The 27,941-nt window shown below is 39.4% G+C and overlaps 1 protein-coding gene across 2 annotated transcripts in view; it reads right to left on the bottom strand.

Annotated features, from left to right (window-relative positions):
- Positions 1-26,616, bottom strand: part of LOC105029340 (neprilysin) — a 94,825-nt gene extending 68,209 nt beyond the window's left edge. Inside the window, exons 1-4 of one of the 2 annotated variants that reach the window (XM_010902657.4) lie at positions 26,087-26,616; positions 15,831-16,010; positions 7,084-7,119; positions 6,833-6,994 (exon numbers count right to left, since the gene is read on the bottom strand). In XM_010902657.4, coding sequence (XP_010900959.1) covers positions 6,833-6,994; positions 7,084-7,119; positions 15,831-16,010; positions 26,087-26,129 — 421 coding nt within the window. In that variant the 5' untranslated portion in view covers positions 26,130-26,616. Of the gene's footprint in view, positions 1-6,832; positions 6,995-7,083; positions 7,120-15,830; positions 16,011-16,189; positions 16,368-26,086 lie in introns of those variants that run through there. The other variant, XM_010902659.3, reaches the window with a different exon arrangement.
- Between the last annotated feature and the right edge of the window lie 1,325 nt (positions 26,617-27,941).

Raw genomic sequence — 27,941 nt, 5'->3', positions numbered from 1 at the left:
CATTTGCATATTTTCTGAGTCACTGTGTGCCTATGGCTCCACATTTCAGGAGAGTCAACCCAAACCTCCGGGGGTAGATTTCTTAAGGTAAGACTGATTTGATAGAATAGGCAACTTTGAAGACTGAAACATCAGCCTTTAAAGTAGCTACTACTTAAAGGCATAGAACACCCAAAAATCTAATTAGTCAGCAGTTTTTTTACCATGAAAAGTCTAATAGTAAGGAAACAGCTGACCAATTTCAGTTATTGAGTGGTCTATGCCATCAATGTTTGTAAGGAACAGGCTTAAATTCTGTATGGTAGTAACACCTCTGCCTACCTCTTTGGCATGTTGATAATGTATTTGATTCTGCCAGTGCCGGCTCTAGCCTTTTGGGGGCCCTATCCCTGTCCATACATTCTGTCCATACCTCCTGCTAGGAGTTGCCCATGTGACTGACATAGGCTATATGGATAGGTCCATTGACCATAGGTTGTAACATACCATACTGTTACCAGATTAAGGGTCTGTTGTAGGAGAAACCTTTCTTATTGGAGGGTATTGGAATGTGTAATGGTTGGTTATGACCACGGGCCACCTCCTATGTATTCTGGCATAAAAGACTGTGTTGCCTCTGTAATTATGCAAGAGATAGAAATGAGAAATGGAAGGACAACATCATAGACTCATGCTGAATAAAGATGTCTCTCCCCTGACGTCTGGTTGCATTTATTTTGTTAATGGATCAAACTTGGACAGAATCTAACACTAGGTTATCACTGCAAATGGAGGTGCCCAAAGCTATTCAATGAATGAGTTGTGTTTTTGATAGATAAACGATGTACTAAATGTTTCTGTTTGTGTTTTTTATTTTGAAATAGTCTGTTTCAAATTGGGAATTAGATAAGAATTTTATGAATGAATTTAAATATTTTATATAAACATTTTGACAGTTCCTGTAGGGATCACATACTTTCAAGCAGCACTGTAGATATACATACAGCTCTGGAAACAAATCAAAAGACCACTGCAACTTGTTCTATCCTTTCCAAAAAAGGAACGTTTCTGAATGAGGAACAAAAGTGCTCAATTTGCAGAGTTCTCTTAATTTTAAACCGTCTGAGAGAAAACAACAAATTTTGCTTAGGGCCCCCCCTATACAGTGGGGAGAACAAGTACTGGATAGACTGCCGATTTTGCAGGTTTTCCCACTTAGAAAGCATGTAGGAGCCTGTAATGTTTATCATAGGTACTCTTCAACTGTGAATGACGGAATCTAAAAACGCATTTTATTGCATGACATAAGTATTTGATACATCAAAAAAGCAGAACTTAATATTTGGTACAGAATTACAGAGATCATACATTTCCTGTAGTTCTTGACCAGGTTTGCACACACTGCAACAGGGATTTTGGCGCACTCCTCCATACAGACCTCCACATCCTTCAGGTTTCGGGGCTGTCGCTGGGCAATACAGACTTTCAGCTCCCTCCAAAGATTTTCTATTGGGTTCAGGTCTGGAGACTGGCTAGGCCACTCCAGGACCTTGAGATGCTTCTTACGGAGACACTCCTTAGTTGCCCTGGCTGTGTGTTTCGGGTCGTTGTCATGCTGGAAGACCCAGCCACAACCCATCTTCAATGCTCTTACTGAGGGAAGGAGATTGTTGGCCAAGATCTTGCGATACATGGCCCCATCCATCCTCCCCTCAATACGATGCAGTCGTCCTGTCCCCTTTGCAGAAAAGCATCCCCAAAGAATGATGTTTCCAACTCCATGCTTCACGTTTGGGAAGGTGTTCTTGGGGTAGTACTCATCCTTCTTCTTCCTCCAAACACGGTGAGTGGAGTTTAGAACAAAAAGCTCTATTTTTGTCTCATCAGACCACATGACCTTCTCCCATTCCTCCTCTGGATCATCCAGATGGTCATTGGCAAACTTCAGACGGGCCTGGACATGCGCTGGTTTGAGCAGGGGGACCTTGCATGTGCTGCAAAATTTTTATCCATGACAGCATAGTGTGTAACTAATGGTTTTCTTAGAGACTGTGGTCCCAACTCTCTTCAGGTCATTGACCAGGTCCTACCGTGTAGTTCTGGGCTGATCCCTCACCTTCCTCATGATCATTGATGCCCCACGAGGTGAAATCTTGCATGGAGCACCAGACTGAGGGAGATTGACCGTCATCTTGAACTTCTTTCATTTTTCTAATAATTACGCCGACAATTGTTGCCTTCTCACCAAGCTGCTTGCCTATTGTCCTGTAGCCCATCCCAGTCTTGTGCAGGTCTACAATTTTATCCCTGATGTCCTTACACAGCTCTCTGGTCTTGGCCATTCTGGAGAGGTTGGAGTCTGTTTGATTGAGTGTGTGGACAGGTGTCTTACAGGTAATGAGTTCAAACAGATGCAGTTAATACAGGTAATGAGTGGAAAACAGTAGGGCTTCTTAAAGAAAAACAGGTCTGTGAGAGCCAGAATTCTTACTGGTTGGTAGGTGATCAAATACTTATGTCATGCAATAAAATGCTAATTAATTATAAAAAAATCATAATGTGATTTTCTGGATTTTTGTTTTAGATCCCGTCACTCACTACTTTACACTGTAGCAAAGTGTCATTTCTTCACTGTTGTCACATCAAAATATATTATCAAATATTTACAAAGATGTGAGGGGTGTACTCAGTTTTGTGAGATACTGTATATATACATACTGCAAGCACACTTATTAGACAAGTGAGTATTCTAGTTGTATCATTATTTCTATGCACATTTTCCAACTCCAAACCACAGAAACTTGAATGCTCACTGGATTGAAAAATTTTCAGTTAAAATGTATTGGTTTAATGAGGGAGGGTGTGGCAACAGTGAATAAACACCTAATATCAAGGTGTGCATAATTATTAGGCAGCTTCATGATCTCAGGTAAAATGGGCCAAAAAAGAGATTTAACTGACACTGAAAAGTCATAAATTGTAAAATGCTTTTCAGACTGATGCAACACTCATGAAATAGCTAAACTATTGAGGCGTGACCACCAGACACTCAAAGATTTTGTTGTGAATAATCAACTGGGGTGCAAAAAACACATGGAGAAGAAAAGATACAAATTAACTGCAAAAGACTTAATTAGAATAATTAAATGTGAAGCTACCCAGAAATCATTATCCTCCAGTGCCACCATATTCTAGATCAGCAACCTACTTAGAGTGTCCAGAAGTACAAGTTTTCAAGTGTTCAGAGACATGGCCAAGGTCAGGAAGGCTGAAACACAACCACCACTGAATAAGATTTGAAATGTACTGTATAGATTGGGCAAATAAATACCTGAAGACAGATTTTTCTAAGGTTTTATGGACATATTAAATGAGAGTGACTGTTGATGGACCAGATGAATGGGTCCGTGGCTGGATCACTAATGGACACACGGCACCACTTCAGTCAGGCGCCAGCCAAGTGGAGGAGGGGTACTGGTATGGGCTGCTATCATTAAGAATGAGGTTGTTGGACTTTTTCGGGTTGAAGATGGACTGAAACTCATCTCACAAACCTACTGCCAGTTTCTGAAAGAGAATACTTTCTTCAAACAGTGGTACAGGAAGGAGTCTGCAGCATTCAAGAAGGCCATGATCTTCATGCAGGACAATGTTCCATCACATGCATCCAAGTACTCCACTGCTTGGTTATCCAGCAAGGGCCACAAAGATGCCCAAATAATGACCTGACCCACTTACTCTCCTGATTGCAATTCTGTTGAGAATTTGTGGGCCCTTTACATGAGATTTACAGTCAGGGAAGACAATACACCTCTTTGAACAGCATTTGGGAGGCTGTGGTTGCTGCTTTAGCGAAAGTTTATCGTGAACAGATCAAGAAACTGACAGACTCCATGGATGGAAGGCTCATGGCTGTTATTGAAAAGAAGGGTGGTTATATTGGTCACTGAATATTTTTGAAAGGACAAACATTTTAATTAATTGTCATTTTGTGTTACTTATTTGTTACACTTACTTTAAAAATTGAGAAAAAAAACGAGTTATGAGAAATTCTTTTTTAAATTAGTTGTCTAATAAATCTGCACACCAACTGTTGCCTGATAATTCTGCTTTCTTTTGTACTCCCCTGAGAAAGATTTTTGTTTAACATTCAGGTTTGAGGTTCAATTATATATTGGATTGACATAAAGCATTGTGATCAACAATAAAATACATCTTGAGAAATACGATTTGTGCACTCAGTGAGTTCTAATAATTGTGCACTCAGTGAGTTTAAAAAAAATGTTGTTGGATTTATTGCACTGGTTGATCTGGTTTCAATTATTGGTGTAGTCTCAGTAGACATTCTGCCATACTTTGTCATTCTGAATGCAGTTTGCAGGTAACTAACAATTCACTTGTTGGGATATCCTAACTCAATTTGGATTCCAGTGGGAAACAGCAAAATGTGACTTGCAGACCAATTGTAGTCACTAAAGCTAATACCGCTATGTCAGGGTTTAACAAGGCCCAAAAGAGAAGTACAATATTATATATTTGGAAATTATTGTCATTAAATATTTTACGGCTAATAAGGCTGTTGGATTGATGCTTGGAGTTCTATGATGATCTCCAAATATAAAACATTTCTCAATAGAAGGCTCTTAGAGAACATTTTAATAATAAAACAGTGTTGTAAAAACCTTCATAGAAGATTGTAGGTAGAACCATACAATGAGGCTTATTTGAAAAACCCTACATAGTGTTCTATAGTGGATCATACCTACGCTTCCCCGGTAAAAACAAACCAAAAACACTGTGGTTGCACTTTTTTTCCCAGTATGACGCAAAGCAATACAATCCGATAATAACCCACATAATGTGTATGTCAGATTCCCATCTGATGTGTAGCTGATCAATGCATAACCCTTAAAGGGATTCATAACCCCTGGCAATGAATCAGACTGTATAGCCATTTAGCACTAAGCATCTGTTGATAGGAAGGGGAAGAGATGGTAATGAAAGCAGTTTGTGGTTGTCTGGTTGTCACTGGTGATTAGGTGATATCCATCTTCTAGAACTATCTGTCTCAGACGGAAGATACGTAGCAAGAGAACAATCAGGACTATAAAGCTTAACAGTGTACTGACGAATCTAACAGTAACCATTCAATGCAACACACAACACATCATGCCACACACACAATCTCTGTCAGTCAGGATTTGATATGGAATATTATTTCACAGGCACAAAGTGCATTTCATCAAATAAATCTCCACATGTGGATTCTGTGTTCCACAGCAGATTAGACTGTTGATGAATGACAAAAGGACTAAACTATATTTCTGAACCTCAACTGGTATGCCCAGAGAAACACTGTTTACCCATCTTGCAGTGTCTGTTATCAGGGTGGGCTTCATTCTTACAGATGTGTTTAGCTAACAATAGAAAATACTGTTTTACTGTTTAAAAAGGAAAAATACATAGAACAGGAGTCCTTATTTAAGCTAATGATTATTTTGTTCAAATCATTCTAGATACTGTACCAGCCAAAAGTCCAAAACTTTGACTGGTCGTGTATGTATATACCAGTGGTGGTCTTTCAAATAACCCTCTGATACATTATAACCCTCTGATGGTCTTCATTTGTAGTGACACTCTAGGTCTTTGGGGTCTTTTGGACCCCAGACAATAACATTTAATTTTGTAACAGAACAATATATATATATTTTTTTTTTTCAGAAATATAATTTTACTCTGCTTATTAATGGCTTCGCTAAAATCAGGTCAACAAAATTAGCACTGTCTGCCATCGTGCGCAGTTTCACACACGTACGACGCTAGCCTAGCCTACTGCTGTATATGAATGAATGAATGAACTATCTAAAAAAAATATATTAAACTTTGTAAAACTGAAACAAGGATTGTGGTGTAGCCTATAATTGTGTGAAATGTATGATGCAAATCAGCTAGCAATTTCGCCAAACAAATATCAAGAAATATTGCAGCAGTTTGTCTTTCGAATACACTTGAGAAATCCGCGATGGGACTGAGCGCGAAATAGCTTCATTGACTTCTTATAGTACAGGCCGCCGTTAATCAAAAGGAGATGCAGTTTGACAGATCGTCAGATCCGGGCCAGCCCACTCCTCATTCACCCCCAGAGACGCTGAGCGTCCGTGGGAGGGACATAATCGCAGCATTTATCCAATCACCGTCTACTTTCGGAGCACTGAAAAAAACTGTTCTAAGCAGCCCCATTGAAGTCAATGGACGCTCGGCTTCAACAGGGAAATGCACTGTGACGCTATGGGATTGTATGAGAAGAAAATCGAGTCAGCCGACCTGTAGCTGATTCTGAACTAACTAGTTTTAGAGATGAACATGTTTTAACACATTTTTAGTCAATAAAATGTTTACACAATAGTACATTTTGACCATTATTTTTTTTTACATACAAACTCAAGTGCCATACAAACTTTAAATCAAATCAAGACAAAAAATCTTAAATTACAGCATACTTTGAGTAAATTAAATTATTTTGGATTTCAATTGCAAGGTCCAAATGAAAGCTAACTCCTGCTTTTTAGACGTTATAACATTGAAGTAACATACCCAAACACACAAACATACATGTACATTGTATCTAATATGTCCCTCCCAGTCTATGCAACTCTGATCCTCAAGTTCTGAAGCCACATCTTAAATGCAAGCTGCTTCACCAACTGTTCCAACCACACCAAGCCCTCACTCACACTTTCCTATGTAACTTACTGGATCCAAACTATGCCACGCTAAAATAAAATCTCTGATGTGGACATGTACATTCAACATTGCAGCAAAACAGGAAGCTGTGTGTGTGCGTTTTTCTAACCTTTGAGCACCACCTCCAGTTCGTCTCGTAGGATGTCGAAGGTGCTGTATCGGGAGCTAGTCTCTGGAATGATGTTCTTCTTCAACCAGCCTCCACAGGCGTACTCATAAAAGTTGTCACACGGGTCCACATTGGGATCCATGTTCTCTATGAGACGAGACGCTGCACACAGACATACACACACACACAATACAATCATATTCATGTGTGGGCTTGTGTGTGTATGTATGTGCGTCTGTTTGTTTTTTTACCTGAACGGGTGCAGTCCGCTGTGGTGCAGACACCATCTAAATGAGGAAAAAACAGGAATCAGGAATCAGAGAGTGTTTATATAACACTGCAAATTAAGCACATTCTATGTACTATATTACAGTTTGAAATAAGTTGAAGACTAAACAGCGATAAACCTTTGTAAACAGGTCTTTCTGTCTGACTGTCTCCTATTTTCTCTCTGGCATATGACATGAACATTTAAAAACTAAAACATTAAAATGTTAAATGAAAATAGGGATCCCAAAAGTTTAAAAAAATAAAAAATACTAATAGATCATCATCATCATATAGAACAACAACAATTAAGAAAAATCCTAACACAGCAATGGTCTAACACCTTTTGTAGCTTCTCTGTAACAAGCTGCTCAAGTCAGGTAAGCAACAGGGGAGGGTTTGATTTACTTTTAGTTTTCCCCCCTTTATTTAACCAGGTAAACATTTAGAATAAATTCTCATTTGCAATGACAACCTAGCCAAAGGCACACAGAATTCAAGATGACACTCTGTTACACTTACAGTCATATCTCTATGAACCCTGTGAAGTGATAAACGGATAAGGTGCTAGGCATGTGCTGTGATCAGTCTGCAACTAACACAATTTGTTTCTGAAACAATGAGGAGTAGAGAAAGTGTTAACTTTGAGAGTCTTTTACAATGCTATACAGTCCCTAGCGGCAGAGAACTAAATGAAGTGACAGACGATTTAAACATAGATATTGGATTGACCAATTTGAGGTAAACACTCAAGTATTGGCACCCATCATTACATTGATCAAAAGTCAATGCAAAAAAAAACAACGCATAGGAGTCATACATTGGGCTCAAACATAAAAGTGAAGCCGAATACTTTAATTTCAACAATTTCTCAAACACAAAACATTTCATTGAGTAGTACAATGTTTTCCTGGAAAAAATTGGTTTAAAAACTTTTGGTCCCTCTTTAATCTATATTTTATGAAGCCTCCCCTGGAGTGAATAACTACCTGTAAAGTCTGAAATGGTTGGTGCATACTTGAAAGGATCTTGGACCACTCCTCCATGCATGACGTTCCAAGCTCATTGATAGTCTAACATTATTTTAATTTTGGATATGGATTCCGAGACTGAGATGGCCATTGTAAAACAATAATTTAGTGGTTCCGCAATATTTCTTTGTTTATTTTGATGTCTGTTTGGGGTCATTGTCTTTATTGAAAGATGTAACCGAGGTCAAGTCTCCTGGCCAAGGCAATCAGGTTTTGGGCCTTAATGTCCTGGTACAGCCCCTAAGCCCCAATGACCCACCACCATATTTTACTGTGGGTATCCAGTTTACTGTGCAGTAGGGCAGCACAATTCATTGAAATATATACAATTAATTGACATGTGCAATATCCAAATTGCCAACTCATGTGATTTTCAACTCCAAAAGAAGTGAATGATATGCGCTTCATACGAAGCAACAGTCATACATCGTACGTACATAATTGTTTTTCTTGGAAGTGCTGTAGGTATTTTTGTAGATTACTTAAATACCTGGACTAATTTTGTTTGAATACTTAATGGTTTTTCAATGTTTGAGTTAACACTGCAACTGCTAGCGAAGACGTCTGCTTCAAGTTAACGAGTGGCACCAGGATATTTGCCACATACACAACAGCATGGTTATTAAGTTACGGCTTCAACATCGGTGCCTACAAACAAACTTAATATGGGAGAAAATAACCATAATTGCAATATTTGTCAAAGAAATCATGATTCAATATTTTATCCAAATCGTGCAGCCCTACTATGCAGATCAATATTCTGGCCAAACTGATGATGTGCATGCCCAAAAAGTAATTTTTTCTCCCATCTGACCTTAATACATGGTTCCAATTGTATAACCTCATTTCCAAAAAAGTTGTGATGCTGAGCAAAATGCAAATAAAGACTGAATGCAATGATCTGCAAATCAGTTATCCCTATATTTATTTTTAGAAAATTACAAAGACAACATATCAAATGTTGAAATGTGATTGTTTTAGAAAAATACATGCACATTTTGATTTTGATGCCAGCAACACATTTCAAAGAAGTTGGGACAGGGGCATGTTCACCACTGTGTTGCATCCCCTCTTCTTTTAACAATGCCCATAAGCATCTGGGAACTGAGAACAGTTGCTGTAGTTTTGAAAGTAAATTGCATTCCCATTCTTGCTTTGATATAGGATTTCAACTTCTCCACAGATCGGGGTCTCCTTGGCTGTATTTTTTGTTTCATAATGTGTAGTGAGGTGTAAATGCGATAGTGGTTGGAAAGGTTTACCACTTAGAAGGTTACTGGGGGACGGCTAGGGAAATGAGTGCAAGGGAACGTAACTTTGGTGATAAATCAATATAAATACAGTGGGGAGAACAAGTATTTGATACACTGCTGTTTTTGCAGGTTTTCCTACTTAGAAAGCATGTAGAAGTCTGTAATTCTTATCATAAGTACAGGGGGTGATCATAAAATTAGAATATCATCAAAGAGTTGATTTATTTCAGTAATTTCATTCAAAAAGTGAAACTTGTATATTATATTCATTCATTCATTACACACATACTGTGTAAATATGGGTGTAGTGTTGCAAAGCAAGGAACCAGGTGCAGGGAGAGGTAGTCAGTGTGGTTTCTTTTAATAAAACAAACAAATACAGAGCACAAAAAACACAACGAAAGAAAAGGGCTTACTAAAGCAGCAAAACAAATGCAAGCAACGGATATACAGTACTTACATAGAAAGGCAACACACAAAACACCCAAACATGACAACATCAATGATCCACAATGTGGGGAGCAGAGGGGAAACATTTAAACACATACAAACGATATCAATTGGGACCTGGTGTGAAAGATTGAAAACATGTGACAGTCCAGGATGTGTTCGTGAGTGTTGGGAAACTGAAGACGTATGGCACGGTGGCGCTGCTGCTCACCGTACCATGACAGACTGATATATTTCAAATGTTTATTTCTTTTAATTGTGATGAATATAACTGACAACTAATGAAAATCCCAAATTCAGTATCTCTGAAAAATTGAATATTACTTAAGACCAATACAAAAAAAGGATTTTAAGAAATGTTGGCCAACGGAGCATGCACAGCACTCAATACTTAGTTGGGGCTCCTTTTGCCTGAATTACTGCAGCAATGCGCCGTGGCATGGAGTCGATCAGTCTCTGGCACTGCTCAGGTGTTATGAGAGCCCAGGTTGCTCTGATAGTGGCCTTCAGCTCTTCTGCATTGTTGGGTCTGGCGTATCGCATCTTCCTCTTCACAATACCCCATAGATTTTCTATAGGGTTAAAGGTCAGGCGAGTTTGCTGGCAAAAAAGAACAGGGATACCAGGGTCCTTAAACCAGGTACTGGTAGCTTTGGCACTGTGTGCAGGTGCCAAGTCCTGTTGGAAAATGAAATCTGCATCTCCATAAAGTTGGTCAGCAGCAGGAAGCATGAAGTGCTCTAAAACTTCCTGGTAGAAGACTGCGTTGACCTTGGACCTCAGAAAACACAGTGGAACAACACCAGCAGATGACATGGCACCCCAAACTATCACTGACTGTGGAAACTTTACACTGGACTTCAAGCAACGTGGATTCTGTGCCTCTCCTCTCTTCCTCCAGACTCTGGGACCTTGATTTCCAAAGAAATGCTAAATTTACTTTCATCAGAGAACATAACTCAGAGCAGTCCAGTCCTTCCCTTCGCCTCTCTATTAATGTGCTTGGACACAGAGCTCTGTGAACAGCCAACCTCTTTAGCTATGACCTTTTGTGTCTTGCCCTCCTTGTGCAAGGTGGCAATGGTCGTCTTTTGGACAGCTGTCAACTCAGCAGTCTTCCCCATGATTGTGTTGCCTACAGAACTAGACTGAGAGACCATTTAAAGGCCTTTGCAGGTCTTTTGGGTTAATTAGATGATTAGAGTGTGGCACCAGGTGTCAATATTGAACCTTTTCACAATATTCTAAGATACTGAATTTGGGTTTTTCATTAGTTGTCAGTTATATTCATCAAAATTAAAAGAAATAAACACTTGAAATATATCAGTCTGGTTGGAATGAATGTATACATTATACAAGTTTCACTTTTTGAATGGAATTACTGACATGAATCAACTTTTTGATGATATTCTAACTTTATGACCAGCACCTATACCCTTCAACTGTGGGTGACTGAATCTAAAACATAAATCCAGAAAATCACATTGTATGATTCTTAAGTAATTAATTTGCATTTTATTGCATGACATAAGTATTTGATACATCAGAAAAGCAGAACTTAATATTTGGTACAGAAACCTCTGTTTGCAATTAGAGAGATCATACGTTTCCTGTAGTTCTTGACCAGGTTTGCACACACTGCAGTAGGGATTTTGGCCCACTCCTCCATACAGACCTTCTCCAGAATCTTCAGGTTTCGGGGCTGTCGCTGGGCAATACGGACTTTCAGCTCCCTCCAAAGATTTTCTATTGGGTTCAGGTCTGGAGACTGGCTAGGCCACTCAAGGACCTTGAGAGGCTTCTTACGGAGTCACTCCTTAGATGCCCTGGCTGTGTGTTTCGGGTCGTTGTCATAATGGAAGACCCAGACATGACCCATCTTCAGTACTCTTACTGAGGGAAGAAGGTTGTTGGCCAAGATCTCACGATACATGGCCCCATCCATCCTCCCCTCAATACGGTTCAGTCGTCCTGGCCCCTTTGCAGAAAAGCATCCCCAAAGAATGATGTTTCCACCTCCATGCTTCACGGTTGAGATCGTGTTCTTGGGGTTGTACTCATCCTTCTTCTTCCTCCAAACACGGCGAGTGGAGTTTAGACCAAAAAGCTCTATTTTTGTCTCATCAGATCACATGATCTTCTCCCATTTCCATTCCCATTTCTTTGAGAATGTGGTCCCAGCTCTCTTCAGGTCATTGACAAAGTCATGCCGTGTGGTTCTGGGCTGATCCCTCACCTTCCTCATGATCATTGATGCCCCACGAGGTGAGATCTTGCATGGAGCCCCAGACCGAAGGATTGACCGTCATCTTGAACTTCCATTTTCTAATAATTGCACCAACCGTTGTTGCCTTCTCACCAAGCTGCTTGCCTATTGTCCTGTAGCCCATCCCAGCCTTGTACAGGTCTACAATTTTATCCCTGATGTCCTTACACAGCTCTCTGGTCTTGGCCATTGTGGAGAGGTTGGAGTCTGTTTGATTGAGTATGTGGACAGGTGTCTTTTATACAGGTAACAAGTTCAAACAGGTGCAGTTAATACAAGTAATGAGTGGAGAACAGGAGGGCTTCTTAAAGAAAAACGATCAGGTCTGTGAAAGCCAGAATTCTTACTGGTTGGTAGGTGATCAAATACTTATGTCATGCAATGAAATGCAAATGAATTATTTCTATCATTTCTACCAAGTTTTTGTGAAGATTGATCCATATCCCATATAGTACAATAAAACATATCAGACTATTCTGCCCTTTATGGGGAACAGGGGAAATCCAAACACTACAGATATCATGCATTTAGTTACACTCCAGTTTGCTCAGATTTTCACACCTCTCCAAGTGAGCTAAGGAGGGTGTGGCTGATGGCCCACACCCGGTGTTTCAGATCTTTAGAGAAGCAAATGTTATGCAGGATCCCTGATTAACATGGAGACTTGGTGGGGCCAGACACGCCTCTTCATCGAATACACTTCCACTCTTCCTCAACAGACATTTCTCATAACACTACAAATGCACCAAATGTTTTCAATAGAGGACAGGTCTGGATTTCAGGCAGGCCAGTTTACCTATGGAGCCATGCTGTTTTGATAAATGCAGAATTAGGTCTGGCATTGTCTTGCTGAAATAAGCAAGGCCTTCTGTGAGAATATGTTGTACTAAAACCTGTATTTATTGTTCAGCATTAATGGTGCCTCCACAGATGTGCAAGTACTCCATGCCATGTGCACTAATGCTCCCCCATACTATCATGGATGCTGGCTTTTGAACTGTGTGCCGACAACAAGCCGGATGGCTTGTCTCAGTCCATCATAAATGAGCTCAGGTCCAGAGAAGCAGCGGTTCTGGATCCTGTTTATATACTTCTTTTCATAGTAGAGTTTTAACTTGCATTTGGGGATGCAGCGACATACTGTGTTCACAGACAATGGTTTTCAGAAGTGTTCCTGAGCCCATGCAGGGATTTCCACTTTTCCACTTTTTGATGCAGTGCCGCCTGATGACCCAAAGATCAAGTGCATCAAATATTGGTTTTCAGCATTGTCCCTTGCATACAGAGATTTCTCCAGATTCTCTGAATCTTTTAAAAATAGTATTTACTGTAGATGAGTAGATCCCCAAACTCTTTGATATTTTACGCTGAGAAACATTGTTCTTACATTGTTGCCTTATTTGCCTGTGCAGTCTTTCCCAAAGTGGTGAACTCCTCCCCATCCTCACTTCTGACAGACCCATCCTCTCTGGAATGATCTTTTAATACCCAATACCCATGTTACTGACGTATTGCCAATTGATCTAATTAGTGTTTGTTTTATTATTATTTATTATTTTATGATCTAATTAATAATAACGTTTTATTTCCTTTTCATTTGTGCTACAAATGACAGATCACATTCTTCACTTGAGTGTTTATTAGAAAGTGTAGCTACCTTTCATGCCTTGTGGTCTGAACCACAGAGCAATGGAAGAAGGTGGCCTGGACTGATGAATCAAGCACCAGGATGCACTATGGGAAGAAGGCAAGCCGGCGGAACCAGTGTTATGCTTTGAAAAATGTTCTGCTGGGAAACCTTGGGTCCGGCCATTCACGTGGATGTTACGTTGACAGCATTGTTGCAGACCATGTGCACCCTTTCATGGCAACAGTATTCCCTGATGGCATTGGCCTCTTTCAGCAGGATAATGCGCTTTGCTACAAAGCAAACATGGTTCAAGAATGGTTTGAGGAAAGTTTTGACTTGGCCTCCAAATTCCCCAGATCTCAATCCAATCGAGCATCTGTGGGATGTGCTGGACAAACAGGTCTGATCAATGGAGCCCCACCTCGCAACTTACAAGACTTAAATCTGCTGCAACGTCTTGGTGCCAGATATCCAAGCACACCTTCAGAGGTCTAGTGGAGTCAATGGCTCAATGGGTCAGGGCTGTTTTGGTGGCAAAAGGGGGACCTACACAATATTATGCAGGTGGTCATAATGTTATGGCTTATCGGTATATATATTTTTATATACAAGGAATATATACATATACAAGGAACACACAAGTTGAGATTTTGAACATCCATCCACTGATAAATATTTACTTTTTGTCAGACTCAATCATTTTGGATCACCTTTCTGTGGCTAATTTCTATTTTGATTTCCACAAAATTATCACCCCGCACCCAAACAACAATATGCCCCGATGGCTGCAGAGGCTCCTGTGGTGAACCAGCTTCATGTTCGCATCCTGCCTGGCGTGACTGTTAAGACATATATCCGCTATAGTGCTGCCATCACTGATGAGCTCTGAGTATGCAGAATTCGACAGAGACTGATATCATGGTATCCAAACCATCTGCTCGACCTAACATGGTTGTAGGTTTGTGGGTGTGTAATCAAGTAGGTAATTGCACACATTTTGTCTGCCACCTGTACTCTACTAAAGGAAACAGTACTTGGTGGCTAAACAGTAGCCATCTCAAAGGGCTTTAATGACATCAACCCTAGGTATAGGAAAGTACCCTGTAATTCATTAACTTGTTGATTTGCTTCCATTTTATCAATGTGCATTGCTTTTGTGATTACAGTCAAACTAAAACCATTGTCTGACTCCATATTTCTGCAGTGCAATAAAGGTGCCCTCCAGAACCCAAGTGCCCCACACTGTCAATCATTAATCTGGACCAAATTCATCATCGGTTGCACACACTTGTAATCGTCTTTGTAATCGTCTTTGGGTCAAAGTCATGTAATGCCCTTATTTGGTGATCCATATAGTCAATGTCATGGATTAGTGAACATATGTTCACTTAAAATAAACTCTGCTTAACACTGAAAACAGTGACCTAGTTCCATTGTGTTCACAGGACACTTTTCCTTGTTCCTACAATTTGAATTGAACTGTAAAGGATCATAGCTGATAATGATTACGAGTGCTCAACCTCCAATGGTCTAAGTGCTGTAGACCTTTTTCCTTGGTGTCTACGGCTATCATAACATAATGTCACAAAAAGTTAGCACCAAAGTGCTAGAGACATAAGGACTAAAATATAACTAGAAATAAAGACCTTTGCAGACTTGGCCATTACTCAGCCTCTTCTTCCATGGCTCAGTGTCTGTACCTTTGTACTAGCCCTTAAAAAATACACTCAAGACATCTTTATTAACATTGTGAAAATCTAGCTATTTTATCAAGTGGGTATCAGTATTAGACCACTATAGTTCAAAGCTCTTGTCTTGAAACAAAATTGCTACTTATACAACCAGTAGCTAAAAATCCTGTAATGCATCTTTAAGTGTATAAAATCTATAGAGTTCAAATGTAAACATAGCAAACTTATCTTTGAATGTTTTCAACACCACACCTAAGTAACCCTAACATTTTGAAGATGGCCAACTGAATTTTAAACACCTTTTGAAGTTATTTGTCATGTCCAACTAACTGACTGTCTAACCTTAACCCTAACTCATTGATAAATTGCTAGATTGCTAGCCTGACTGCTCAGTGAGATTCACCACTCACCGCTGTTTGTCTTCTGTGTGGCAAAGAGGACGATGAGAACAACAATGATGATGAAGAGTAGGGAGACAATGGTGATCAGGCTTATCTCCAGGGAGGTCCAGCGAGGCTTTTTAGCCGACTTAGGGGGGACTGTCTCCACCATGCTAAACGTTCCTTCAGCTGCTGGCTGTAGCGACTCACCTGGAAGAGATGGGAGAGGGGAAGAGAGAAGAGGCAGGTGACAAGCAGTTATTATACATGTGGATAACACTCAGCCACAAAACAAAAACACAATAATGAAAGAAGTGTAAAAAGAAAGAGCGGTGAGAAATTAAGTTAAATAGAAACATAAATGGTGTCATTCATGGCACAAATCTTACACAAGCAAAATATGTGAAGCAAAACTATGAGGCTCCAAACGTTGAAATGGGAAGCAGAGAAATGTCCTTTGCCTCTTTCTGAGTTGTTGTCTACTCCCCAGAAAATGTCAGCAATGCATGTAGCAAGTGGTTAACTCTTTCTCAACAGGCAATTAATCCTTGATCCCTGCTCATTAAGTACACACACACCCTCCTACACTCAGTCACACGCACTCACACAACCACTCAATCACATATATACTTGTTCAAGCTGCCACGGTGACCTGACTCTGCAGAAGGGAGGGCCCTACTGCAAGACGGCTGGGATGAAAGAACATGAACAGGGGACAAAATGTCTCTACCATCACTCACACAAACACACACAAACTACACTCTTACTGTAGCATCATTGGTGACTCAAGGACACTAAAGATCCTCAAGATGTCCCATCAAGGTACTGATTAACATTTTCACATCCAGTTAGTCGAAGGGCTAACATGAAGTGGATTACACTTTTCATACTTTGTAAGGGTAAAAAGTGAGATTAAAATTGATTTGTGATATTTTTGGTCTCCACAAAATAGTTTATAAAGACAAAGTAGAAGAAAATTTCTGAATATATTTACATTAAATGGAAAAAAATATATATAATAAAATTACATTATTTATTTTTTTGTAACATTTCAGTCAACACTCAGAAAAATATTACTTTATTCTTGGCAGGCAACTGGAGTATAGAATTAGCCTTGTGTCGTTGGATATTTTCCTGCTGATATATAAATTCCTCTGTGAAGCAGACTAAAGCAAGTTTCCTCTAGGATTTGGCATATATTTGCATTAAAAAAAAGAATTGGTAACACATTCCCTTAAGTTGACACTTATTACTATGTAACTGCTATGTATTTTTAACAGTGTAATACCACAGGTATTACAACAGGTATTACATTACAGGTATTACATTACAGATATTACATTACAATAGAATAATGCTTTATCAGTATAGGTTATTACATTAGAGGAAAAACAAGATGTAATTACAAAATATCCTGTAGGATGCTATTCCGAGTCCGTAATGACACCTCGCCTAAAATGGGAAGTTTGAAAAATAGGTTGGTACCAAAAAAATTGTGTTTAACTGACAAACAGTAAAGGGTAATTGTCCATGCTTATTACCTGGATACAATGTTTTCTTCAAACAATCAAATGTTGACCTGCCTCTAAGACAGACTAGCAATTCACCTTGTTCCCAAGGTGATGAATGAGTTAGTATGTTTGGCTTGAAAGTCAAATGTTTTGTTGACTTGTTATCTTATCTGTTTATTATTTTTTATTATAATTTAAAAGTAAATTATTGTTGTTTTATACATCCAGTATGCATTTAATAAAGGATTAAACATGTTAAATGTGTCTAGTGCAGAATTTCCCATTTAGAAAATCTGATAAAAACCCTCACATATCATCAGTTAATGTTAAAAAAGAGGCTCTGGCAGTGTCAGGACTGACACTATCCCCACTGCCATGGTTGCAAGTAGAACGCAGAAGGTCAGGATGTTTGTAGGCATGTATTTCCTTGAATGTGTGTGAGGTGAAGGCCGATGACAGGCTTTGTTTGGGTTCATTTACACCAAGCACTCCAGAAATGAAAACATATACAGAAGCAATGTGAGCATCAGACAAAGTACGGAGTAAAACAAGTGTACATTTGGATTAGGGATTCATTAGATGGCTGGAGCTGAAGTTTGTATGAACAGTGATGCAGAGGTGATTACCTTTCTACTTGACAAGTAAGTTTACATTAGATATCTTATTTTGCAAGTTACTAGATAGTCCAGGAATGCTGTGTGTAAGTTACTAGATTGACAATTATTTGATGTAAAAAATAATTTTATGTTCTTGTTTTTTTTTTTTTGTATGAGCGCAATTAGATTTTAGGAAGGCTACTCCAAAGTCTTTGGTCGAGACGATAAGCGAACGTTAGCTTGTGTATAAAAACCTTTTTTCTTCCAATCTATATTCTGATGAATTCCTCATATTCTCCCAGGTGTATGTTGTACAGAATACCTTCACTGTGCATGTCCTGACAACATTAGTGCACATCAATTTAAGTTAAAATGGAAAATGGCAGTACAGGCGGAAATCTAAATTTCTTCATTTACAATGAAGAGCTAGCTTAGTTATGTGTCCGAGCAGACACTGGTGGATTCCACATCCTGCTGGAAAATAGTGTTACAACCTGGTGTTTTCTGCAAAATATAAAGAAAATGTAACATGCATTGTGGGTTTGATCAAACCTAATGCATAAGTGACTACTGCTCGGAAGAAGCAATTGCATTGCCTTTCAGCTAGATTATCCTTGTTCAAACTGGTCAAAACATGTTTATTATTGTTCCAGCTAGCGCTAGCTAGCACGGTTATGGTTTCATGTTTGCTAGCTAGCCTTCAACAAGTCGCTGAAATACGGCAATTAATTTTACGCAATAAAAAAAAAAAAATTACATTTTGATTAGTTTAGGTGTTTATTTTGTTTATTCTGTGTTCCGTAGTTAGGGAAAGAGCCCATGAACTTCGACCCCATCTAAAACAAAAGTCTGGGTTCAATGCTCCAGCATCGACGGTTGGAGGTGACACTGCTTCAGACAGAAGACTTGTAGTAAGTAATGATAGTGTCATATCTTTATGGAATTACAAGGCCAATATTTAACTCACTGTAGATAGATGCCGTAAAACCTTGCATAGTGCATATTTAAGTAGAAAAATATTTGGTTTTATGTTGTAACGCTGATAAATTACAACGTTTGGAGGTAAAAATGTGGTTGGGCCAGTGGCAAAGAATTTTGGTGTTGAGTCCTGTTAGGTAAATATTAATTACAAATGTAACTACAGAGCATTACAAAGGTTTTAGCATTTAGTTTAACTTTCTCATATATTGCTTATTCATAAGAATGTACATATTAACTACACATGTAACTATATGATATTTGCCAAGGTTTTAGCCTTCAGTTTCATTTTCTTCTAAGTTGCTTTTTCCTAGGTAGCTACATATTAATTACAAATGTCACAACACAGTATTATATGGTTTTAAGGTTTTAGCATTTAGTTTCAATTTCTCATAAGTTGCTCAATCCTTGGTAGGTAAATATAATTATCAAATTAATGACATTCTTTACACACTAGGAATAACATCCTACAGGAGGTGTTGGAATTACCTCTTGTTTTTATGCAAGTATAATAGCATATACTGGTAAATCATTATTCTATTGTAATAACAATGTAATATCTGTTACATTACATTGTTGTTAATACAGTGATTACTATGTAGTTACATAGCTATTACATAGTAATAAGTGACAACTTCAGGGACAGTGTTACTTTTTTTTTTATCTCCAGTTTTTTTAAGATGTCAAACATACCCATACCATGATATAACCACCACCATGATTGAAAATAAGTAGGCAGTTACTCAGAAATGTGCTATTTTTGATATGTTCCAATTTATAAATAGGGCTTTGCATGTAGGCCAGAAAGAGGATTCCTTTTACATGCTGTTTTATGGTGTCTTATTGCAAACATCATACTGGTTTTTAGATATTTATTCTCAATATTTGTTTTCCACTTTTCATTATTTCGTCATTTAGGTAATTATTGTAGATTCCAGTAAGCAATGGCTATACACTCAAAATGTAATCTAAAAAGTTGAATGGCCCGGCAACAGAACAATATTTACTTCTAAGAACGTAAGGATAGATGAAAGGCACAGTTCTAAAACACAGCCTACTACTATTCAACATCTATAAACTGGGTCCATTATGTGCCTGTCAGCACATTAGGAGAACAGATAATTGGCCATTACAGAGGGCAAGCTGAGAAGACCAGACAACCCTGACACTGCTTTTGCTGTAACTCGTGATAATTGATATGCTATCTGTTAGATGTGCCGTCTCTGCAGACACCAGTGCTACATTGGCATTCATACCTATTCCATCATTCTCGTCAACCCTAAAGCCTGGAGTGGCACGTGTGTCAATTCTGCTACATTTTACCTGAAAAAATAACATAGGCCATAGACTGCATGGAATTACCCACACAGAAAGACAGATAGGTTGATTGAGAATGATCAAAATGAATTGAGAAAGAAAGAAGCTGATAGCGGTAGGCTCAAGTACATGAAGAGATGAGGGTCACTGCAGGGCAGTGTGTTCAGAAAAGAGATTTCGAAAGAGAAAATGAGGAAAAGGAAGAGAGAGAGGGTGAGGAACAACAGATTTGTGCCTGACACATGAAAAATCTGAGCTTTACTGTCACGACTCCTGAATGCAAAGTAAACCTGTTTTACTTTGGTTGGTCATTTGTTACACGAAAGCAGAATTGTTTTCTATTCTTTTGCAGACCCAAAACATATTTTTTCTATTTCCTCACCCTAAACAGAATCCTAACCCCAACAATAAACTTAACCTAACCCCAATGCTAATCCTCACCTTAACCTGAACAACCTAACAGGTATGTCTAAATGTATTCCTACCATGGACTTTCTAAACCTAAAACTAACATTAATTCTAATACCCAATTGTAGGTTTTACCTTCAACCTAACCCTTAAACTGGAAATATACTTTTTCCAAATGGGAACCTAACCCGGATTGTTAGGGTTTACGATTTTTGAGAGGACTTTGTGTTCCTGACATGTATTTTTGAAGCAGGATCACACACACAAACATGCTAAATCTTCTTGTTGTCACCAAATATAATCCCTTTCCTGTGTGTGTGCGCGCAATCCATAATCCTGTTGTGCATTTCAAGTCAGCCAGCAGGTCTACACCAGATCCACTTGAGTTGTTGTAGGTTTTTCCAGGTCTTCATTGGGTGAAGTTATTTGACCAATTTACCCAGCTAAAATTTGATTAATTAATTCAGTGTTTATCAAAAAAGTAATTTTAATCCTCTCCAATGTCGCAAATTGGAAACTCCGGTAATAACATGTCAGTGTCCCACTTGTACTTTTGACTTGGATGTTCATTTAGGAGTAAATTCCCCACTGTGAAAATAATTTGAAAAAGAAAAATAATTTAAATATAAAATGTTCATTGTGTTATATGGACAGCATGCCTTTAGAAAGTCACATTTTGTAATTTTAGCACCTCAGATTTTATTTTAACTCATTCATCTACACGAGTTCCGGGTACTTGTTTTTATGTGTAATTCGAATGAAAGGGATCTATCCAGAGGGACAAAAAGGCCTGAAGTTCATTGTGTTCAGATGCAGCAGCTCCGTGGCAGAGTATTGCAGCACAGAACAAGCACTGATAGCAGAGCAGAGGAGGATCCACCATAGAAATGTGTTAATCGTCATTGTGGAAATGTCACTAGGCAGAAATCCAGGCCCTGAGTTAAGAGGTGTTGCAAGACGAGTATCCGTGCGTCACTCCCAGTATTATAGAAGTGCTACTTTAGTGTACAGTGTGCACAAATCCGTATCCTACTCGGACCAGTAGTATACAGACCCACCAGGTAAAGATCACCGCCACAGATAAACAGCACCACGGACAGTTCCAGGAGCCAGGAAATTCTGATGATGGTGTAGCAGATGTTAGCCAGCCTCTGCCGGCCAATGCCAAATTCAGACAAGGATCCAGGAAGATGAATTAGTAACATAGATACATATGACTATTGCATCATGTAGTGTCTATGAAGGAAGAACAAAACAAAATTGTGGAACCCTAATCGATTATGGCACATACCATGTACATTTTGTGATAAATGTCAGTTAAAGGTTTTTAAGCTTATATCCTCCAAAGACAGCATGTTGGCTTGTGGAGTCAAGAACAAAATAGCAAATTTCAGTTCACAAAAGACAATGGCTATGTAGTTATTTTACTTCTTTTGTTTCAACACATTTTCTACCCCGAATGTTTGATACCAATGTGTGATTATGATCTTGCCTTGTTGCAACTACTCCACAGCAGGTGCAAGCGATTAAAAATAGTTTGAAAGCAGTCCTCCGAAGCACATCGCACCAAGCTGTTATGATACAGATCAAATTGCTCACTCAACCAGGAATTGTAGGCTTAATGTCAATTCGCATAGTCATACTAAATACAAAAAATATGTACTGTGCCTTTACTGTACATTGTGTTAATTCACTGAGAACAAAATGATGTAATAACAGTGAATGGAAACCAAAATCAACCAATTGAGGGCTGGATTCAAACTCACACTGAAATTCAAAGTAAACAATTGAAATCACAGGCTGTTCCAACTTGTGTGGATTTCATCACAGCAACTCACAATGTGATTCAGGAGTGTGTATGACCACGTGCCTGTATGCACTCCCGATGACATCTGGGCATGCTCCTGATGAGACGGCAGGTGGTGTCGTGGGGGATCTCCACCCAGACCTGGATCAGGGCATCAGTGAGCTGGACAGTCCGTGGTACAACTTGGCAGCGTTGGATGCACTGATACATAATGTCCCAGAGGTTCTCAGTTGGATTCAGGTATGGGGAACATGAGGGCCAGTCAATGGCATCAATGCCTTCTTAATTCAAAAACTGCCTACACACTCTGGCCACCTGAGGCCGGGCATTGTCCTGCACCAGGAGGAACCCAGAGCCCAATGCACCAGCGTAAGGTCTGACGATTCCATCCTGGTACCGAACAGCAGTCAGGGTACCATTGGTTGGCACGTGGAGGTCTTGCTGGATGACGTTGCAGGCAGCATAAAGTCTGCTCTCATCTGTGAAGAGAACGGGGTGCCAATGGTAGACCTGCCAATTCTGGTTTTCTCTGCCGAATGCCAATCGAGCTGCACTGTGCAGGGCTGTGAGCGTTGGGCCCCCATGCCACCCTCATGGAGTCTGTTTCTGACAGTTTGGTCAGAAACATGCACAACAGTAGCCCACTGGATGTCATTTTGTAGGGTTCTGGTAGTTCTCCTCCTGTTCCCACTCGTACAAAGGAGCAGATACCAGTCCTGCTGCTGGGTTGATGCCCTTCTATGGCCCTGTCCAGCTCTCCTCGTGTAATGGCTGGTCTTCTGATATCTCCTCCATGCTCTTGAGAATGTACTGGGAGACATACCAAATCTTATTGTGATGGCACGTATGGATGTGCCATCTTGGAGGAGCTGGACTACCTGTGCAACCTGAATGGGCTTCAGGTACCGTCTCATGCTACCAGTAGAATCAAAGACACTAGCAAAATGCAAAACTAGAGAAGAATTAGTAAGAAAGGATATGGAGAGGGCATTTGTCTGTGGCCACCACCTGCAAAACATTTGCATTTTTGGGGGTTGTCCTGCTGTTGCCTCTCCAGCGCATCTGTTGTCACTTTCATTTGCACCAAAACAGGTGACATTGATTCACAATTGCTTATTCTTCCTAACTGGATAGATTGAAATGCCTGATGTTTATTTGACTGGGTCTTGGTCTTTTGAGCACTGTAGTATGCATAGTATGCAAACTAAGATTTAGCCTCACTCCAGCACATACAAGAAGGTGATAAACAAATTCTTACTACTTAAATGGTTGTCCCGGTTAAGATTATTTCAGTAAAGTTATACTTTATTATTTTCTACCCTGGCAGTCATTCTGAATCCTGTTATACTAACCAGAGCTGGATATCAAACATTTGGAAAATAGTTTGCGTCATACAACCTGCATACAGATGTTTGGAATGTTTTCCTCAAAATATTTTCACTGGAAGAATAATTTTAGTAATGGGTGCCAGATAGATATTCAATTAGTTTAGAAGATGTACAGCTCCGGAAATAAATAAGGGACCACTGCACATTTTTCTTTCTTTTCTAAAATAGTTGAAAAGGAAGGTTTTGAGTGAGGAACAGAAGGGTTCAAATTAAGAGACCACTGCAAATTGCAAACTTCTGTTCCTCACTCAAAACTTTCCTTTTCAACTATTTTGGAAAGGAAAGAAAAAGGTGCAGTGGTCTCTTAATTTTTTCCAGAGCTGTATATTACTTAAATTTGAGTAGCATAAGGTGAATTTAAAAAAAACTGAACTTCCATTAGATAATGTTGGGAACTATGATGAGGGTTTTTCAAATTGATGTGTTTAGAGTTTTAGGTCTTTACAATAGGCCATTACAATAGGGGTGGGAATTGCCTGGGTCCTCCCGATATATTATCACAATACTTGGGTCAGAACTTAACAATATTGCGACAATACTTAAACTCTGAAAACCACCAAACAAAAACACTCATGCACTCAAACAAAATACTCAAGGCTGGAGATTTTCAGGCAAAAAGTATATTTTGCTGGGAATAAATCTTTTAACAATCTACTACAGTAGGCTAAAGCACAATGCACCCATTGTTGCTGCAGTTACTGCAAATAGTTCCAATTATACACATTTTGATAATTTTTAACCGTCAATGTCGAAATGTACCCAGGTGGAGGTTGTTATTTTAGGCCGTATTCACCTGTCATTCCTGGGATAACACTGAGCAAAATTGTTGTGTCCTATGCTGGACCCTAGGGCATCATTGGTATGCCGCGTCAAAGATGTGAACCCCTAGCTACCATGATACAGTTGACTGCAGCGCAGTATCTTACGCCAACGCCCATTGTTATATTTTAACTGTGGTTCCCTTTTAAAACTCCCTGTTTTAGTTTAACACTGCCTTTCTGGGAGTAGATTAATTTAACAAAAGCCTTTCTGTGAGTTGATTGCTCTGTAAAATTGTGGTTCTCAGAATGACTACAGCGCTGAAAAGTTGATCAAGATCTTCTACTGTTAACCAGAAAATGTATACCGGTAACGGGTGCAATATGTCCAACTATAACAGATTAGATAGGTTTAGAATGAGAGTGTAGGTTGAGGCTTGTAAAGTATGACTTGTGGGTGGCACTTGTAGTATCTCTCCCTCTTTCTCTCTCACATACACACAGTCACACACAACATCTCACATATATTGTCTTACAACTTGGTGTGTGATACAGCATTAACCCCATGTGCGTTTAAGATACCTTCTGTAATGTTTCTTTGAAGTTCATTTGCAGTCCGATAGTCATTGTGTTTCTTTAGGATGATATAGATGTTGTCCCCATAGGGGGTTTGGATGAGAGTTACATCAGCCAGATATTTTTCTATTATTAATGACTCTACTAAACCATTCCTCCAACATCTGTTACCAGGATGTCTTGCCTTGTTGAATGAATTGTAACCACTATTTGTTTGACAGTACCACTTACATATTTTGAGTAATGACTTTACATTGACTTTGAGATTATGTTAGTGTTAAAATGTATTTAAGTTAAATTGTATTGGGGTAAACAGGCACCAACACACATACTTGAGATGTGCCTGTTACTAAATAATTAGTAAAATCCCTATCTGTCTGAAAGCTCACAAACCACTTCAAAATGAAACACAATGTTTTAGTGTAACTACAAACAAAAAAGTACACATAACTGTAAACAGTATATGTAAACTGTAAACCTAAAGATGTGACTGTAAACTGTAGGTCTACACATGTAACTTGTAGGCCTAGTCATGGTAACAGTGAAACAATATGGGTGACCTGCAACATTTCCTGATGATTCAAGTTTTAATTATGAAATGCATGAATGCAGATGCTTACATACATACATATTTAGACATATCTGTCCCAAACACAATCAACATATAATTTTAAATGATCTTATATTAAGACATGGGTTTATGTTAGAGACACTAGAAGGGGATAGTACACGCACCCAAGCCACTGTATGAATTATCTAACTGTTGCACGTCAAGCAGGACCAAAACTCCGTAGGATGGCTCGATTACCAACCGGTGCATGCAGAATAAAGGCACTTGACACATACAAACGCACACACACACTCACATACACACGGACTAACCATCACAGAGAATAGAAATATAAAATAAATACAAATTTAGACTTCAGCATGCCTAACCGACTTACCAATGGTCTCTGGAAATTTTCGGTCGATGATATATATGGGCATCACATCAACCAATCAAACGTCCATCCGATGCGCGGAGAGAATACGACCTGGAATTCGATATTAGTGAGAGTAGTGTCTTCCTGCCTGTCCGTGGTTTTCGTGTGTTTTAAGCCAAAGCCTCCTCTCTTCCCTTGACTGAACAGAAAAGCACAAGCGCGTATCTCGCCTACCTGTTAACGCCACCAGCCTACAACATACCCGGACCACGCCAGAGTCTAAGTTATTTTATTTTTGTAATATTCTTTCTCCCTTCAGTGGACGCGGGCAATGTGTGATAAATCAACTAAAATCGGCCTGTATCTGTTAGCGTATGAACGGGTGACCTGGCAGTTATAGCCCTGTGAAGTTCCCCGTTACCGGTGACTGATCCGTTTGCGCTCTATAGAGGCGGCGTTTTGAAGAGCTTATTTCAACATATCTCGAGCTGCAATCGAGCAGAGGAGTAGCACGCCACCAGTCGCTCTTAAATAGCTGTCAGGATAGGCTTGCTACCTTATAGGCTACTTTGCTTACACTTATTGCGATTCCTGTCTGAATTATTAAGTGGAAAGTGATAACCCTATCATTCTATGCTGCATTGTAACACACGTCCTCACCAAAGTGGGGGGACGTTTTGTCTCTCTCTGACAATGTTTTCATTGTAGTTTGATTCCACAGATGTTGTAATCTCATGAGTGGTCAGAGGAATAAACAGACTGCTGATTTCACCAAATGTTACTTTGAGATGAGATAGAACATACAGTACGTTCAATTATTGGTTTCATTGCTCAGCAAAAGAGATGTTGTTTAAGCAGTGGCGTTTTTATATGTAAAAAAAATTGGTGGGGCACAATCCATTTCAAAATATAGGATACATACCAGTAAAGCTACAAAACTCCCTCTTGCTACTGATGTGTTTATTTAACACATTAACAAACAGTGTGGCTCCACAAAACACTTTTAACGACTGAGTGGCTTGCTTCTACCAGGTGTTGTAGTACACATACTGGAGAGAGTGAGAGACCTTCTTGTGTAATTGCTCTCCTTCTCTCTCACACACATGTAAAATTACCACTGTCACACTTACAAACCTAAATTAGGAATGCAACCTATCTCAGAACCAATGTGCCTACCGGGCCATACGCAAACAGCAATGACCTCAACACCACTGAAGGCCACAGCAAAGCAGAAAGACAACTTTTTAGGGATACAGATCCTTTCTATGACAACAACCTTAATAGATAAGCATGGACACTGACACTTGTCACCATCTATATCAATCGATCCAGCAAAAAAATATGACCAATGCATGGGCCAGCACCACAAAGGCAGGATGATAAAATATGCTTTCACTCACCAAGGCTGAGGGCTCACTTGAAGAGAAAGGTGGCATGGTGGTTCTTCCTATGGGCAAACTTTTCAATGACCTTGGGAATGAAGTCATGTAGCTGCGGAATAAGCTGGCTTTCGATGGACAACATGGTCAATGGGTTGAGTCGCGGCTGTCCCATGGTATTGCGAGTGAAGGTTTTTACCCTCTTCAAGGTGGAAAAGTTCCTCTCTGACTCAGATGTCGTCATAGGTGTTGTTATGATAATTTTCAGCAGAATGACGGTCTCAGCAAAAGTGTCTTCTAGGTTGTTCTCATGGATGGATCTTAACAGAGACAGAGATGTCTTACCAGTTTGAAGCTCAGTGTGGCAGTAGAAAGTGGTCAGCTCAGACTTCAACTTTTCCTCGTTTCCTAGAGGCCATAGTTTCACCGCACAATCAAGCTCAGATGTAGGAAATTGTAGGAAGAGCAAGCTGTCAACCAGCTTGGCAGCGATCAGG

This window comes from Esox lucius, chromosome 1 (genome assembly GCF_011004845.1).
Source record: "Esox lucius isolate fEsoLuc1 chromosome 1, fEsoLuc1.pri, whole genome shotgun sequence".
In the NCBI taxonomy this organism is placed as follows: Eukaryota; Metazoa; Chordata; class Actinopteri; order Esociformes; family Esocidae; genus Esox; species Esox lucius.
The sequence above is the reverse complement of the archived record's forward strand: the minus strand, read 5'-3'. Positions and strand labels throughout refer to the sequence as shown.